Source organism: Homarus americanus, unplaced genomic scaffold, assembly GCF_018991925.1.
Source record: "Homarus americanus isolate GMGI-L3 unplaced genomic scaffold, GMGI_Hamer_2.0 scaffold34354, whole genome shotgun sequence".
Lineage (NCBI taxonomy): Eukaryota > Metazoa > Arthropoda > Malacostraca > Decapoda > Nephropidae > Homarus > Homarus americanus.
The window spans coordinates 185,893-204,327 of NW_024727436.1; the positions used below are offsets into that span (position 1 = coordinate 185,893).

Sequence of the window (18,435 nt, forward strand, 5' to 3'; positions counted from 1 at the left end):
TTCTTAAATATCACCAACATAATTTTTATTTTTTTTATAATATACAGTAATTTCCCAAATATATTGAAATTAGGTAGCAATAAAGGTCAAACTTATACTCATTAAACGTTATCGTTAATTATTACGAACCTAATACTTTTTGTTGAATTCCACTATTATAGGCAGCTTCTGTTTACACATAACCATTATCACTCATGTATCTATATAATCTAACTTAATCTAACCTAGTGGGTGGCCATTAGGTAAATAAGGTAAATACGTCTATACATGAAGTTCCCAGGGGTATTAAAAGTTAGGCATAGCATAGTGTTCAATTCTAAATTCGGATATATCGAGGAGACATTATTTTTGTCTTCTCTTTAAAAGAACAAATACTCTAATGGAAATAAATGTGTAATAAAAATCTAAAATTATAAAAAACTCGGATATAAACAATATTTATTTAATCCAATCCGTTTATATATTTTGATAATAGTTTTATATAATTATAAATGGAAATACGAGATAAAAGAAAATTTAAATATCATGATTTATTTCTTACCACAGTATCGATAATATTTTTATTTAAAATTAAAAAATCATTAGTTATTTTTATAATACATAATTTAATACTTTAAAGTTATTTGAGTGAAGAATAAATTATTAAAAATGATGTAGATAATATGTATGTTATTCTCCCCGAGTGCAGCGGCCAGTCAACACACCGCCGCAGTCATGAGTGTCTACACATTTTTAGAAATAGACGTCAATTCCCAGGTAAATTGATTCATTAACCTGTATGAGGGGAGAGCAGGTGTAGGCAGGCATTGACCTATGAGGGTAATAATGGCGGGAGACCGGTGGGGAGATGAGGGAGGAGGAGGTGATGGTCTCTCTCCCTCACAGATGTTGGATGATTAGACAGATGGATGGATAGATAGATGGATAGACAGACTGATAGATAGTCAGAGAGAGAGAAATAGGTAGTCTTCAAAGCCCTGCCCACTAAGCCTATTTCCTTGAGTCTCACCTAAACATTTATGATTTAGGTTAGGTTGAACTTTTTAAGGTAACTGGGAAATACTTTTAAGGTAGGATTTTTCCCATTTCCAAAGTAGCTCAGGACTGATACACTTTATAGTCGAGTTAAGGTCAATTTTCTTTCTCCATTAACAGGTGGAAGAGCTCCGAGCCTACCTGAAGGAGGTGGGGGCGGAGATCGCGGTGGAACGGAGTCCTAAGGGTCTTGAGGATGACTTGCACAAAATCATCGGGGTTTGTGACACAGCCTTTTCCTCCGAGGCGACGGAACCAGAGGTGGAAGCTCTCCTGAATTCCATCGTCTCAGTTCTGATTGTGGTGAGTTGTGTTTTGGTGTCCTGATGATTAGCAGCCCCAGTTTATTTCACCTGAAGATAAGATTTTCATTACAATATTCATGCATTCACCTAACATAACCCAACCTTTTCACCAATGTCATCATACCACCATGTGTAAGTGTGGATAATGAAGATGATGATGTATATTTGAGTTATTCACCACTAACTCATTATTCTCCTCACCAGGTACCTGTAGGAGACAAAACAGAGAGTCTCATTCTAGCATTCTGTGAAAAGCTGGCCAAGGCTCCATCAAACAGACTCGGCCATGTTTGTCTCAGAGTGTAAGTTGGACTCTTGCCTCTACTGTACATAATATTAGTCCAGTTTTCAATGTAATTAACAATCTTTATCTTTGGGTAGTGAAAATAGATGAGTAAAATCATAGAAAGAACAACTCATAGTGAGACCGGGACTTGGGAGTGTAAATAACAGTAATGTATAGAAGGTCTTTGGGATGACAGAAGGTAGAGGTTGTAAATTATGGAATGGTGGAGAGAGATTCACTGAGATGGATGTGTGAGAAGGAAGTAGGAGAGGATAGTAAAAGGAGGAATAAAGAAACAGTTAAACAGATGCATTAGATAGAAACTGTGTACATCTTGGGAGAAAGAAAGGAAGAATAGATTAAGAAGATAACAGGGGAAGGATGAAGGGAATTAAGAGAACAGAGGAGATTTTTGTTGATAGTTTAACCTTGTATCTTTTCTGCTGTGTTAACTGTCTTGGAAGGCTAAGGAGGAAGGAGATGGTGTACATAAGATGGCTGTGTTGGATGACAGAGAAAACGGATAGATATTTGGGTCCTTATTGTGGAAAATGACCTATAGTGAGTCGCATCTATTACAGCAGGTAGACAGATTGAAGGGTCAGTATGTGTGTTGGTCTTAATTCAGTGGGGAAAAAAGCCTACAAGAGTGAGAAATGTGAAGCTAAACTAATACACTGCTCATCGTTAATTCTACTTCCCCGCAGACTGAATCTCTTGTTCCACGCTCTGCCGGAGAACCTGGGAGTGCGCTACCATGTGTATTACACCATGGTGCAGGTGTCTGGTCAGATTGGACAGATACAGGCGGTGTACCAGTGTGCAGAAAGGATGCGCTCCACACTCAACACCGCCCAGCCACCACCCTCCACAGAGCAGATGCAGCAGCTACTTCGCCTCTTACATCAGACACTTCTTGCCAACAAAATCAGGTGATGACTTGTGATGTATTATTATGTTCTCTCACTGTGTGGGTGAGTCATAAATATATCCTGTAGGAAAAAGAAGTGAACAGAGGCTTAATAAAGTATATTTATAATTTCAGTGAGGATGCAAGCAAAGTAATGATCGAGTTACTGGGAACTTACACAACAGAAAATGCCTCTCAGGCGAGAGAAGACGCTCACCGCTGCATAATTGCCTCCCTGGCTGACCCCACCACATACATCATGGACCATCTCCTTACACTCAAGGTATGTACTGTACTGTGTGCTCTGTGAAGACACCCATAGTGTTCTTCATGCTATGGTGACTTATTAACAGTTTAATTAGTGTATAACTGTAAACGCTGGTTCTTTTGTCCCTGTCTCGCTCCTTTCAATTTTAAGTCTTATATATTAAAGTGAACGCTGACGAAAGAGTTATTTATGTATGTATTTTTTTTTTTTTACCCCCAGCCAGTAAAATTCTTGGAGGGTGAACTTATCCACGACCTACTGACCATATTTGTGTCGGAGAAGCTGCCGGGTTACATCCACTTCTACAACAACCACAAGGAGTTTATCTCTTCCCTCGGTAAGTTGAGACCATCTGCTGCAGTGTTTCTTGTTTACCATCACCTGAAGATTTGCCTTCAGCTTTTTTCACCTGATGATTAAACACCCTAATGCTGCCTGGGTTAAATTAACATGACAGTAGTTAGTCTTTTTACATAACCAAAGTATTTCATGATAAAAAATGTATATATTGAAATAGCTACTAACCCCATCTTCTTGTGTTTAATTAACAAGTTATGAATTCTACCATTGGCTCATGTATATGTGTGTTGTTGCCCCACAAGGTCTGGACCACGAGGCCAACGTGCGCAAGATGAGGTTGTTGACCTTCATGCAGATGGCTGAGAGTCAGTCTGAGATGTCCTTTGAGGTGATCATGCAAGAGCTACAACTTGGTGCTGAGGAGGTGGAAGGATTCATTATTGAAGGTACCAGTGTTGAGGTTAACCACTTCACTACTTATTATTTTACTTGGTTAACACCACAAGATTTTATCCAGCTCAGAGGGGCATACACAAGGTGTTATAAACAGCACTGTAGGTCACTCAACTTGTATGTATATAAAGAAGACTATCAAGTACAGTAAAATGTCAAAATGTCAGTATTATTATAATGCTGTAAAGAACATTAGCATATGGTTGATTTTTATTATATTTGCAGCCTTGAAGACGAAGCTCGTCAGTGCCAGAATGGACCAGAGCCAACACAAGGTGTTCGTGTCGTCTCGCGTACACCGGACATTTGGCCGCAACCAGTGGCAGGCTCTACACGAAACACTCACCGGCTGGCGGACCAACCTTACTCTTGTGAAAGACTCCATGCAGGCAATTGTCACCGCCCCCATAGGAGGAAGCAAGTAACATTCGTTTACTTTTATTACGACGCGTGCCACGCTCGTGACTCGACTGTTGTATTGTACTACTAATACCAAAATTCACATTAAAAAAAATCGGAAATTGCTGCTTTTGTACAATGGATCTTTTATGGGTGTATAGAATGTCTCAGTGAAGAATATTCACATGAACAGTACGTTACTTGTGTTGTGTGTGGACAGTGTAGTTGTCACTTTACTGAAATAAAGTGAAAGTAAAGCTGGGAATTTGTATCACTAAGTTAAATCACACTGAGGAGAACATTATAAACAGTTACTAACCATAGTAAGTTACTTTAGGTGAATACAATGTCCCTATTCTTTAAATAGAGAGTAAACATCAACACACAAGGAAACCAACAAGTATTAATTAAATCTTTATGGTCAAGAACATAACTGATGACAAATAACTGTAAGAGAGAGTAAAGGAAATTGTATAAAGCACAGCATCTTTTTTTTTTTTTGTATATAAATACTAACCAAAATAACGTATGTCACACCACTTCTGGAGATGGCCGTTTACCTTTTGATAACCTGCACATCCAAGTATAGCTCATGAATGTCACTCACTGATTTAAAAGCAACTTTGGAGTAATGTTTCTCATGTGCCATCTACAGTCGGTGTACATACAGGTGATGGAAAGTTGCCATAGATGACAACAGTGTATTGAGTATTAAGGGGGAGGTAAAAAGTTGCCATAAAATGATGACGATAATGTAATCAGTAATGAGAGAAAATTTCTTTTGTGTAGTGTCCCAGCTTACCACCAACACCTAGTAGTTTCTATAGTTCTTAAAACAGACTCACTTAATCCCAGACATGAGTGATGGAGAGGGAATTATATAGATGGATAATAATTCATGCCAGTTTGGATTATCAGTCTGTAGTCTTTCATTGGGTTAGTAGTTAAGATGTTTTTTTTTTTGCACTTAAGTGTACCATTGTGGGACGAGTGTTGGACATGCACAAGAGGTAGGGTCTCCCTCACACTGGGTTAAGACTTGTTGTGATCTATATACACAACAAGTTATACCCTTCATGCTGTGCCTGTACTAGTAAATGAGAAAAATATTTCGACTTAGTAATGAAGAACTATGGCCGACTGCCCCACACACACCACTGCTGGCTGTCACATAGATTATCGTTATCTCTAAAAATTTTAACAAGCTGCACTTGGTTAATTTATTTTTTAAATTGTGAAGTACATGACATACTCTCAGGTTTATAGGAGGTAGCACACACACACATTATTACTCCATTTTAAGTAATATTTGGATTTTATTAAGATATATTTCCAGCCAACTAACCAGCTGGGAACATAACCTCATTTATCCACAAGATACAGAACTGTACATTGTTATATTCACAGATTTCATTATGTGTTCGTCTTTTAGGAACGTAATCTTGCACATAGTAGGGCGTCGGTGGTATTTTATGAACACTTTTGCATCAGTAATGTTTATGTATACGGTATGGGGTACGCATCCAGTAGTGAGGTGGATCTTTTGAAGTAATACTTAGTTACTTTGTTTTAATTGGTCTTGAAGGTATTAAAGGATGTCTCGGGTAAATGTATACACACCGCCTTACAGAATTTCATGGAGAACGTGTGTACAGTACACATTTTAATGAGACGCCCTTACTGTAGTTTTGCTCCCTTCTCGTGGACCAGGGACTAAAACTCCTACATTTGTTTGAGGTCATCTAGCCACAGAAGAGTAAATTAATCAAAGTTAAGACATAGGGGCCATCATTCTAAATTTCAGGAACAAGGAACTTAGATGTTAAACACTTGTGAGCTTTAGACATTGATGTGGAGTTAAGTACAGAAGTAAAAGACGGCAGGTACAGTGTTCATTACCTATACTGCTTAGACTATTTTTTTTTCATGACAAAAGGGAAAATATTATATTACATACGTTATTGTTTTTTATTACAAATTTTATAAATATGTGCTTTAAACATTGTAAGCAACAGTCCATAATATAACCTATACATTACAAACATTGCATTGTCCATAATAATTAATGTTAAGGCACAGAATTCTCTCTCACTTGATGTACCTGAATAATCCAGACAAGTTCAAATAATTTTTCATATATTGTGTAAACCATTATGACGTACTTATTTATAATGGATTAATGCTTCTTTTAATGTAACTCTCATAAACTCCCAGATGAGTGTTGTCTGGCAGTTCATACCTGTACAGTACTTCAATCTGGGTCTAGAATTCATACATTGAAGGATGTCATAAAAGAGATACATTATTTGTAATTTAACATTGATAAAGTAACTGTTGCCTTTACATCTTCCCTCAGGCAAAAAGGAGTAGCTGCTAAAGCAGCGCAGTAACACGACCAAGTGATCAGTCTTTTACACAAGAGGATGATGACCCAACACCCTGGGATGTCTGGTGTGTTTACTACTACAAGGAGGCCAAGTCAACCAAAACCATCTACACTTACTAGACAAGACATCACCAGCGTCCATCCATCTCCGACACAAGACCTGGGACTGCATCGGTTATTAAATTGTTTAGGGTTGATCCCAACACAGTCAGGCTACTAAAAATATAGAAAGTTTCATATTAATACAAACTAATTTAATTTTTCCTTAGAGCAAATATTGATGACTTAGACAAGATAACAGCATTCAAGTCATGGCACAACAACTTACATATAGATGCTGGAAGAAACAACCAATATGAACTAAATGACTAAAATACTTTTAATCTACAGCATCAGGGTCCTTGATGAGCTTCCACTGTGTAGCACAAAGCTTGAGGGTGTTGTGTGCATATTCACGAGCCTTAGGAAGGACAAATTCTGGATTGTCGATCTTGGAAATAGCTTCAAGGGCCGTCTGTGAGAAGAATTATATCAGAGTTAATAATAATTATAATTGTTTTACCTTAAAGTATTGTTGGCTTCTTGCATCCCTAATTACCTGCCAAAATATTCATCTCTCATTTTGTTTAAAATCTCTCAGACCAACACCACTCACACACCCCCAACACACATTTTTGCTGATTTCGGCCAAAATTTGGATCTTCCTGAAATCACAGTACAGGTACTCCTGATAAAGCGGATTCCAAATATATGGTCCACGATTCGATTGCGTGGTAATTAGTGGCCTGAATATCACTAAATTGTTAGGTTTACCACTTTGGCCATAATCTTGGTGTCTATGATGTTGTTCAGAATCTCTATAGAGCTGTATTTATTTACACGAACACCATTGTACAGTATACGTAAATATATATATATATATATATATATATATTGTAAATAAACGAAATAATGTATACTATTACTGCACTATACAGTATACTGTACTCATCAGCAGGCCGGCCAGATGGTGATATATGATGATACTCTACAAGACGGCCTGCATTTGTCCTGTACCATCTACTGTAGCAGGTGTTACTGTCACTTTCCTCTCCCTCCATGAAGGAGAGATTGTACACACACAAGCATACAGTAGGCACACACTGTCCACTATACTGAATACACAGTAAAATATAAATAACTGTTTGAAATCACTTTTTATAGCAATGTATTCTTGGCTGATTATGTTCTGGTACAGAACTGATCAACACAAATTGGAAGCAAACACAGCAATGAGTGAGGGGTCAACCTTGTACAATGGCAACAGAATATGAACTAAGTGCATGAGCCTATGGCATAAGTTATCCAAGCAGCTAGAGTTTTCCCAGAAGGCTAAAAATCCACTCTGGCTAATGGAAAGTTCCGGAAGCCGGGGAGATTACTGTACAATATAGTTAGTCCTAAACGTGCTTACCAAATTAGCACCCTTGCTCACCTTGCAGTGCGTGTCTATTATTCTCTCTGCCGTCTGCTTGTCGTGACTGACCAACAGGAAGACTATAACAGTGCCACGGTATTGGATGTCCTTGTTGGCATGGGACAGCAGGAACTCTAAGATTTCTTCCCAATCTTTAGCCTAAAATGGTAAGTAATTAATAAATTAAGAGTAAAATCAATCTTGAATAGATAAGGTTTGAGATGACAAATCTAATTAGCAATACTGTAATTTGATTATTAAAATAATGTTTTCTGATTAATTGAAAGTTTCACAATGAAATCCTCTCTGCAAGTGGAGGAGACAGACAATGTTTATTAAGTGACTTGTAGTGAGCAACTTGGTTACCTGAAAACTACATAAGGTGTGTTCTACCTCTCTCCTTCACTTCCAACCTCACACACAATATCATTTATCTTCATAATAAACTTGTAACTCAACAACTGTCTACCAGAGGACGAAGAGACCTCTTGGTGAAGTATAACTACAGTACAGTATATTAAAGGTTGAAGGAAGCCTCTAGTTTGGAGCTTCATTTCTAAAATTCAACTTCATGAAGCTCTTAAGCAGACACTGAATCATTATATCGACCTTGTTTTATTTACATGAGGCAAAACAGATTTTTATTTCTCATGATTGCTAGACCTATTTCCTCACTGCTGATGAGGTGCATGAAGAGTAAATTTCTGGTGAGTAAAAGTCTTACCTCAAACACCTTCACTAGACACTTGGGTGACTCAGACATGACCATGCAAAGGGCACCAGCAGCTGCCTTGATAATCTCCTCATCCTCATCAGATGCACACAGGAACAAATACTTGAACTTGTCATTTTTACCTTCCAGTAACTTTATTATGTCTGGAGATGCACACATGTTGGCCATACACTGCAAGAAAAAGAAAAAAACACATTAAATATGGTGGTTCAGCTGAGTTCATCTGCTGCTTATGTCAGAACACAGATGAACACATTATTATTAACAAACACTAATTTTCTGTTGATTTCTCCTTCCCTAACTTCCAATACCATTCTACTGCAAAGACAACAGGTGGCTTTGTTTATGGATAAGAAAGGCTTTAATCGGGAGTCTTTGATAACCTTAATGTAGGGTAAGACACAAGTACCTGGGGTTTTGTTGAACTCACCTGAATGGCAGCTCTTCTGATCATCTCATGGTGCTCAAACATGTAGTTCTCAATCAGTGGCAGTCCTCTCTCCTTTATGATACGTTTTCTGGTTGATTCAGAGATTCCTGCGATGTTGGTGAGACCCATAAGAGATTCAAAGTTCTCCAGCGCTTGACACTCTGGATCCAATAGTTTTAACAAAGGCCGAACTACTTCATAAGCCTGAAAAAAAAAAGTTGTGGGGTTAACCATAAGCAATATTGAGCCCTGAACAGGCTGCTAAGGATTACTTACTCCTCTCCCCCTATAAGTGCAATATTGGAATGCAAGGAATGTGAAACTTCCACTGATGATGGCCACCGTCACTACACCTAACTTCCACTGATGATGGCCACCGTCACTACACCTAACTTCCACTGATGATGGCCGCCGTCCCTACACCTAACTTCCACTGATGATGGCCACCGTCCCTACACCTAACATCCACTGATGATGGCCACTGTTTAATCTTTAATCTATGAAGAGCACTGAGTCAATGGTCTCTACCAACTGCCATAATAAATCACTACCTATACTGATATTCTGAGTGATTACATGTATAAAGTAAATATTCCTTCTGGATGTTATTTCTCATTGTAAAAAACTGACTGTCTACTTAATGGAGGGACCCCTACTTATATCTACTCTTCGTGGGATCTCATGAACATTGGACCCCAGCTTATTTCACCTGATGATTAAGCACCCTAATGCTCTAATGGTAAATGGGGGAGGTGAGGTAAGGTTAGCATTCGGTGGCTTAATCATCGGGTGAAATAAGCTGGGGTTTCTAATCTTGATAAGGTTCTTTTCTTGTACAGTACAGTAGTTACATTAAATCTAAAACTGTCATGTGGTGCACTACTAACAACCAAATATCTTAACACCATTCACAATCTTATTACTACAAAACACCCAAGGTAATATATGAGAAGAATAAAGTCTTTACCAGTTTGATATCACCAAAAAAACTAGGTTAGGATCGGTATGGTTAGGTTAGGTTATGAAAGGCTAGGAGGCCAATTTTTCCACCAAACCTTTGAATCAAGACTATATGGTACTCACTCTCTGTCCAGGGAAGGCGACCTCTGGGTTAATGGTGATGGCAATACGTGCTAAGGCCTGAGCTGCCACTGTCTTGCCCTTCTTGGTGCCTTCTGTCGCCAGGTCAAGAAGAGCCTTTGTACCTCCCTGCTGCACCACCAGGCCTCTGTTGTCCTGCATCTGACATATGGCATTAAACAACCTGGAAATTGATAAGAGGCAAATGGATGTCTGTTACATGTTCTGTCATTTAATGCCACCATAGACACAACAATGGAGATAAAATATTCACCGATAATGGCCACTGTTCCTATAGCTAACTTCCCCTAATAATGGCCACCGTCCCTATAGCTAACTTCCCCTAATAATGGCCATCGTCCCTACAGCTAACTTTCCCTAATAATGGCCACCGTCCCTATAGCTAACTTTCCCTAATAATGGCCACTGTCCCGACAGCTAACTTTCCCTAATAATGGCCACTGTCCCTATAGCTAACTTCCACTGAAAATAGTCACCATTTAAAGGGTTAAAATTTGCTTGGTTCTCCTGTTAAAACATATCCATCACCAACAACATTTTTCTTCCTGTCCTTCACCGAACATCATCATTTCTGATATTCTTTTCCCGTCTAATCTAAACTAATCCTACACTACACTACACTACACTACACTATACACTACCCCACACTACACTACACTACCCTCCCCTGACCTAACCTAACCTACCCTACACTACCCTAACCTAACCAACCCTAAATCTAACATGATTAATAAACACAGAACAAAACTATACCTTGCAATAAGTTCCCTGGAGTTCTGACTGTCGGTCTTGCTGAGTGCCGTTAGGGCTGTTGCCGCTCCTTCTTCGGCCAATATCGTCACTCGCTTGTCAACGAAGTCCTGGTCATCGAGGTCATGGGTCTCGGGAACGTGCTGCTTGGCAAACTTGGCCAACTCCACCATCTCTGGGATAACTTCTTGCGTATCGTATGCGTTGCAAAGGTTGACGAACGTTGCTACCACGCCATACAGACAGTTCATATCACCAGACTGGAAAGAGTACGGAGGTGTTATTTGGTTTCAGCTATTCTATTTGTTTATGTCTTTTCAAACTTTGTCAGTTTTGCTCACTATTCATCTTTCTCTCTCTCTCTCCTTGTAACTCTGTCCTACTCCCATTCTCTCTCTTTTCTTTCTACCTCTCTTCCACTCTTTCTAGCTCTCTCAAACTCTCTCCCACCCTTTCTTTCTCTCTCAAACTCTCTCCCACCCTCTCTCAAACTCTCTCTCCCTCTACACTATCAGCAAGATTCACCTTAGCCAGTTCAATCATGGAGCGGAGAGCAGGCCTGTCACTGATGAGCTTCTCCTTGACATCAGCATCGAGGGTGAGGTAAGAGAGGCCCTCACACGCCCACCGCCGCATGTCCTTGTCTTTAGTTGGATTAACGAGGAACCTGAGTAAACAAAAGAACTTCATTAATTAAAATCAACATTCCTCCAGTCATCCATTTACCTGTGCTATTATTTAAAGAATCAAGGTTCTCAAAGGTTCTTATGATGAGTAATTCTTGTACCTGAAGATGTAAGAATGAAGGACCTGAGAAAAAGTACTTGAGTGATATATTTGTTTACTATTGTTTAAATGATCTGAGTCAAGGTCCTCAAAGGTACTTATGATAAATGTTCCTTTTCCCTGAAGACGCAAGAATAAACCTAATTGTCTTAAGCTAAACACATAAGGTGACATACAAAAATAATAAAAGCCAGATATGGTACTAACCTTCTACAAGCCTCTGCCAACTTAAGTGAGGCACCTTCAGAAAAGGGCTTCATGGAGGCATCAGTGCCACCCATTGAGCCTAGTTTACACAGGCCAACCAACGCCCTCACTTTGATGGCATCGTTCTTACTCTGGTACAGCTTCTTCAGGATGTCTGTGCCTTGTGTTATGATGGATCTACACTTGTCTTTTTTAGTTGCTGCGGCAATTAGCGCTTCACAGGCAGCCTGAGGTGTGATGGGTAATCTTAGATTAGGAGGCTAAATTTTTTATCAATTAAATAAAGTACAAGGTATTTGAAGCATGTAATTAATGATAAGACTGTTATCTGTACAGTATATAAATTTGAAGTAACTTAAAATACATTTCCTAAATATCCAAAGTACAGTACAGTTATGCAAATTTGTATAAATCACCACATTCTCTAAACTCTTTCAAGCCATTTCCTACACTAAGTCAGGGTGGCTGAAATAAAGAGCAAATAAACACACACACACATCCTTGCTCTCCTCTCCTTCACTGTCAGTTATACAAGTCCCCTTATACAGTCTTCCTCTCCCACAACACTGCCCTAAATATGTCTTGTTAAGCCATGTTGTTGCTGTACAGTTTGTGGACACGACTAAATATCTGACACAATAATAATCACCAAAATGGTTCTGAGTTACACTGAGACTCTACCTTAACTACATAAATTCAATTACCACTAAGGGATAAAATTACACTGAAACTCTACCTTAACTAAATATATTAACTTACCACTACTGTAGTTAAGGGATAAAATTTTACTAAGACTCTAACCTCTACACTACAGGGAAGCCAATTCTTGAATTGGCTAACGTTAGAAAGAATTAAGTTAAAAAATAATGTGAACCTAAAACCCTATACATTTTTTTAGTGTTTACATACCTTCTGCTGTAACAAATCGTCAGAGTTTGCCATCACCAGCAACATCTCCAGGATTCCCTCCCTGGCAATCAGGTGACTCCCCACATCCAGAGGTCCGAGCAATAGAGTCGAGATGGCAACAGCGACGCGGACTTTGTGTTCAAGGTCTGGAGTCAGTAGCCGAAGTCTGAGAGTAAAATGGGCATTAGTCATCAGCTTGATATAGGATAGGTTTAATTTGGTTAGATTAGGATAGGTTAAACTTAGTGTGGTTAAGATAGATTAAGTTAAGTACTCCTGAATATGAAGCTAATTAAGGATCTGGGGTCCAAAAAGTTTTAATTCTATAATCCATTTTGCTAAATAATATTACAGCAAATCTCACCCCATAACTGAACACCACCAGATGATTACTTCCTTCCTATGAACATTGGATTGTGTTTTTGTGATTTTTTTCCATTAGTCTGGACCTACTACACTTGTGAACAGACTGGTCAACACCCCACCACTCACCTGATGTACTCGTCAACACGATTACGGTAAGCTTCCCTCGCCTTGTCGTCATACTGGGAGTCGTAGACCTTGGCGAGGCAGATGGCCGTCGTCATGCGGGTGTTATCTGTGATGTCTATCCGGCTCTCGAACTGAAACTCCTCCAACTCTGAGCAGATATCCAACATCTTCTCGATACCTGTGATAGAGGATGTGATATTTTAGTAAATTTATATACAGTTCCTAAAGATGATTGAATTTGGTCCACATTAGGTGCATCACTTCCTGACATATTGTACTGTTAGCTCATAGTACAGGACATATTTAATTCAATATTGTTTTCCTGTTCATATATTTACTCTATAAAAACAAACACAGCTCTATAAAACTATACTTAGAATCTCACTCCCAATCTTTCACTAAAAATTAAAACATGAACACCTCCTCTGCTTTCTGTTTTGAGACTAATCCTTCCTTTGATGTAAACAATAAAACAGTGTGAAGAAAAGACTAGAGTCAGAAACAAACAAGAATCTATGGTATATATTCCTCTCAGACAACACATTGCTCATGGCATTACCGTACCTCCCATTCTGATGAACTTGTCCGCCCAGTTCAGTTTCTCCCAGTCAACGTTCTTGAGGATGAGCTCTATGACGGCGTCTCGGCACAGCCCGCTCATGGTGCGCTGAGTCACGATGGATACCAAGGTGGCCATCAGACTGTCGATCTCTTTCTGGTTTTCTGTCGAGAGAATAAATACAGTAATGGTTATTTGTGTTTAACCCTTAATCCCTTGTGTACGGCGTCACCTCTCAGATGAATAAAATCATCTGCCGTTAGCCATATAAAATATTACAAGAGGCGTCCCTGTAATGAAGGGGTTAAACGGCAGCTAAGAATTACCAACTCCGCTGTTAAACACTCACTGCCGTGCTCTCATATGGCACATCATGAAGCACCACTGTGTAATAGACTGAAGCATCATGTTTATTGCTGGGTTTTATAACACATCATGACACCTCTTCCTTACACTCTCTATCTTAACAAACTCCTTCTGATTAATGTTACTCTTCTCTTATCTTTTATCCTCATTTATTTACTTTCCTTCCTACTATTCTACTTATATTTTATGTTGTCCTTAACAGACTTTTGTGGAGATAATGTAGAGGCTTTTACCACAACAGACTCATTGTCCTCACTTGTAAGAGACCTCACACGTCAACAAGTGAGGACAATTTTGCCGTTGTACTGTAATAGAAACATTCACACAATCACTACGCATGTCTATACAGTAGTGAGTACGTATACTTATTTTCTCAGACGCCCAGAATAAATCGACACAAGACGTACGAGCAAGAAGTATTTTGTCGGGTTTCCTCTCCAACTTGATGTCCATGCCAGAGAGGGTGTTGAAGATCTTCTGGAAGGTGTACTGAGTGGCATTAACCAACCCTTCGTGTTTATTGTTCATCAGGTCCAATAGCCAGGGGATTCCTATCTCTTGTAGAATGAGTTTTGTCTGTTGAAATACAAGATATACATCAATATACAACTAAAGGTAAACTACACAATAAACATATGTACTGTATACACCTGTAATGTATAAATAGAGAAGAAATACCTTACTCAAAGTATTTTCTCAGGTAAATTTTATCTTTATTCATAATGAGTCTAGTCTGTTTAAATACAAAAGATAAATGAACATAGAAATTGAACTCCAAAAATAAAATAATATATACAGAGAAGACACGGCTTACATTTTTAAAAGTAATTTATCCATAATAATGTGTCCAGGGGTAACTGTTGACTTTACACTGGAGTCCTGACCCAACAGTTAATAACAGTCACTACACTGTCTCACATTCCCAATCAAACAGTTCCTCTAACAGTCACTACACAGTCTCACAGTCCTGGTGCACAAGATATCACTTACCCTATCAAGGTCTTTGCAGAACTCAGACAGTGTCCTCGCACAGGCAATTTTGATCTCGAAATTTTTCTCGGTCTTGAGCATCTGAACCATACGACCCAGAATATTCTGTTTCATCAGCAGCTCAGATCCTGCTCTCTCCCTAGCCAGAGCGACCAGATTGTTGGCACACGTCTCTCTCTTGTCTTTCTCACAGCCCGGGTCAAACAGAATATCAAACAGCTGCTGTACTTTCCCCGACGTTTTAGTCTTCTCTTCAACCTGTAAATATATAATAAAAGTTAATAAAATTCCATTGTAAAGAGAAAAACTATATAAACTTTCACTATATTTCACTGACTGGTTCCTGTGGTATACTGGCCATGATAAACTTGTCCACCTGAATCAGAAAACCATTTTCTACTCTATATTTCTCACCTGATCATAGACTTTTTTTTTACTTTCACACACACACACACACACAGACAGCAAAAAACATCAAAGAAAAAAGTTTTAAAAGAAACCCTAACCTAACCTAACCTGACCTGACTTAACCTACCCTGACCTGTCCTATCCTAACTTAACCTGACCTCACTTAATCTACCCTGACCTAACCTACCCTGACCTATCCTATCCTAAGCTAATGTACCTAAATCTAACCTCCCTGACTAACCCTAATCTATCCTACCCTGACCTAACCTACCCTGACCTAACCACACCGAACAGAAAAATATTATGCCTTTCCCCTATAGCACTAAGTCCTTGACCCCCCGAGCACCTCACACCAACACTCACCAAATCTTGCACTACTTTATGCACTCTTGACAACATCTCCTGAACTTCCTTGTTTTTAGGGTCAACAACTTGGAGTGTTCGGGCATCAGCGTATGCCTTCTCCGCTTGTTCCAGGGCTTCGTATGCCTGGGCTCGACGGAACAGGGCCTTGGGGTCTTTCGGGGAGATTTCTAAGCCTGGAGTTTTGTAAAGTTGAGAATGAGCGATAGGTTATATAACAGCACAATAATCTGGGATATATTGAAAGTTCTGTTTCATGAACTATATGGAGATGAAAGTCTGCTATATTAAGGGTCTATTAGATATAAAACCTCCATCCCATGAACTATATGGAGATGAAAGTCTGCTATATTAAGGATCCATTATAAAATAGCATAGAGCTAAAAATAAATGTGACAACACTCACATTGCGTACAATCCTTCACAACGTTCTCGTAGTCTTCAATCTTGAGGTAAACGGCGGCACGGTTCTTGTAAAACACTGAACGTTCCTTGTCCTCAGTGGTGGCTGTGAGTGCCTGTGTGAAGGAAAGGAACATTACAGTACTCAATAGTGTGAAAGATCTGCCATAGAGATAATTCATCCACTATTCTTTTAAACTTTGTCTTGTTTTAGTGCAGTGAGGACTTAATCAACAGCTAAGGATTCCCTACTTCACCCCAGTATGTGTATAAATGGAGCACAATGAACACAAAACTTCCACACATGATGGCTGACATCCCTACACTAATTTCCACCAATGATGAAGACTAAATACACTTTCTCCCTTCACTTGCTATCATATCAATCATTTTTATTTAGGAAACTCTATTGAAAAAATAAATCAGGTGACTTGGTTATAATAATCACCTGTGAGTATTTGTCTATGGCCTTATCCCAGTCAGCTAATTTATAGGCCTCATTCCCTTCCTCCTTCAGCTGCTGGGGAGTCTTGTCACCTTCACCTTTCGTCATCTTGTAGTACTGGAAAAATAAATAAATAAATGTAGAGTAGTGTACAGTACAGTATATGGATCACTTAAAAAACATCTACCACAACTTACCTCACCTAAAGAGTCACCGCCCTAACACTAACCTAACCTAATACTATCCTAGCCTAACCCAACCTTAACCTAACCTGTGTGTGTGTATTCCGGGTAGGTAATGTAACCCAGGTGGGGCATGGAACTGCCTGCACTACACACAGAGGTGTAAAGGTGAGCGGGCCACCAGTGGTGCTGGCGGTTAATAAGGAACCCGTTCACACCTCCCTCCTCAAGGTGTGGCAGACACATGTGGCCGCGGGAGTTTGACAAATAGATCTAATAATCAAACCCCACAGCCACATAATAATAATTCACCATCATCTGTACCAAAAATTCTGAGAGTTGTTTCTTAGAGAGTATGAAATAAAAGCACATTATTAATGTCTAAGTAACATTCAGGCTCCTTCTCATGTAAACAAGGATTGTGTCGTCCCTGTGTGGGGGCGGCGGCAGTAACTTACCAGAAATCTAAGAAAAAATGAATAAGGAAAGTGTTCTTCCTCCATCAGATTAGTATTATGCTTGAGGTAATGAATAAGTTTTTCTTCTATAGAGATCTTTCATTTGGTAAATGTATAACCCTGACCCTTGTTCTTAACTATTACCAACTTAATACAGACCACAAGCCAGCTATATGTGTTTAAAATCAAGCCAGTTATCTCTTAAGGAACACCTGAAGAATCTCCACCCTATGATATTTCACCTAAGGTAAAGATTAACCTAACCTCATCCCCCCCTATATAGCATTAGGGTGGTTAAACTTCAGGTGAAATAAGCTGGGTTGAGCTGCTTGCCATCTTAGCATCAACAAAACGTGTGGGGGATGGGATACTTAATTCCCAACTCACCTGTATATGTCTTATGGTAATTCCTGCTGTAGTCGTGAGGGATGACCAACACTCAACTGGCAGCAAACGTACCCAAGTATCTCACTCAAACCTTTATCTAGAGACTATATATACCTTCCCTATATTCTACACGACACGAGAAGCTTCTGCAGTGTTCCTGGGTGAGACCTGGCACTATTTTTGGCACTAGTGAGGATGTGTTTGTGAGCGTGTGTGAGTCTGTGTGGTTAACTATAGATGGCTAATCCAAACATTGTTTTATATTGTAAATTATAACTGGAGAGTGATTGATTTACCTGTATTTTAGGGTGATATTTGGTGTTAATTAGGACCTGTCTATTTAGGGTACAGGTCCCAGGGGTCAACACACAGGTAGGGGCACAGGGTAATTGTCATCTGGAGTCAACAATACATACCAGTTCTTTTAAGATTTTGTCATTATCTATAATAAAATTCTAGAACATTTTAACAAACTCAGGTAAAAATATGAATTACCTTGCTATATATATAATAAAATAAAATAAATGATATCAAAGGTTTATTCTATTAACCATATTTTGTGAGGTTTTTATATTATTTTATACCTGAAAGAACAAAAAATCCATACTTAACAAGAACGGATTTAAATGCCCAATTCTCTCTTGTTTGTGTATTATTTCACCTATAACT

The 18,435-nt window shown here is 39.0% G+C and overlaps 2 protein-coding genes across 5 annotated transcripts; one reads left to right on the forward strand and one right to left on the reverse strand.

Annotated features, from left to right (window-relative positions):
- The first annotated feature begins 646 nt into the window (after positions 1–646).
- LOC121865848 (eukaryotic translation initiation factor 3 subunit M-like) lies at positions 647–6,587 on the forward strand. 2 transcript variants are annotated; one of them, XM_042365400.1, is made up of 9 exons: positions 647–756; positions 1,156–1,338; positions 1,545–1,642; positions 2,334–2,558; positions 2,672–2,819; positions 3,024–3,141; positions 3,407–3,550; positions 3,783–3,978; positions 6,313–6,587. In XM_042365400.1, exons 1-9 carry the CDS (start codon positions 667–669, stop codon positions 6,344–6,346), a joined length of 1,236 nt encoding a protein of 411 aa, XP_042221334.1. In that variant the 5' UTR covers positions 647–666; the 3' UTR covers positions 6,347–6,587. The 2 variants fall into 2 exon arrangements, with proteins under 2 accessions (XP_042221334.1, XP_042221335.1); XM_042365401.1 differs by having other exon boundaries at positions 3,783–3,974.
- Positions 5,913–18,168, reverse strand: LOC121865847 (protein unc-45 homolog B-like). 3 transcript variants are annotated; one of them, XM_042365398.1, is made up of 17 exons: positions 18,063–18,168; positions 16,743–16,856; positions 16,299–16,410; positions 15,893–16,068; positions 15,122–15,379; positions 14,539–14,707; positions 13,771–13,929; positions 13,207–13,384; positions 12,715–12,880; positions 11,806–12,032; positions 11,338–11,479; positions 10,816–11,072; positions 10,045–10,225; positions 8,962–9,165; positions 8,523–8,702; positions 7,817–7,957; positions 5,913–6,856 (listed from the first exon to the last, which is right to left on the reverse strand). In XM_042365398.1, the coding sequence occupies exons 2-17, from the start codon at positions 16,845–16,847 to the stop codon at positions 6,722–6,724; spliced, it is 2,790 nt and encodes a 929-aa protein (XP_042221332.1). In that variant the 5' UTR covers positions 16,848–16,856; positions 18,063–18,168; the 3' UTR covers positions 5,913–6,721. The 3 variants fall into 3 exon arrangements, with proteins under 3 accessions (XP_042221332.1, XP_042221331.1, XP_042221333.1); XM_042365397.1 differs by lacking the exon at positions 18,063–18,168 and adding an exon at positions 17,767–17,953; XM_042365399.1 differs by lacking the exon at positions 18,063–18,168 and adding an exon at positions 17,881–17,900.
- Positions 18,169–18,435: the final 267 nt, after the last annotated feature.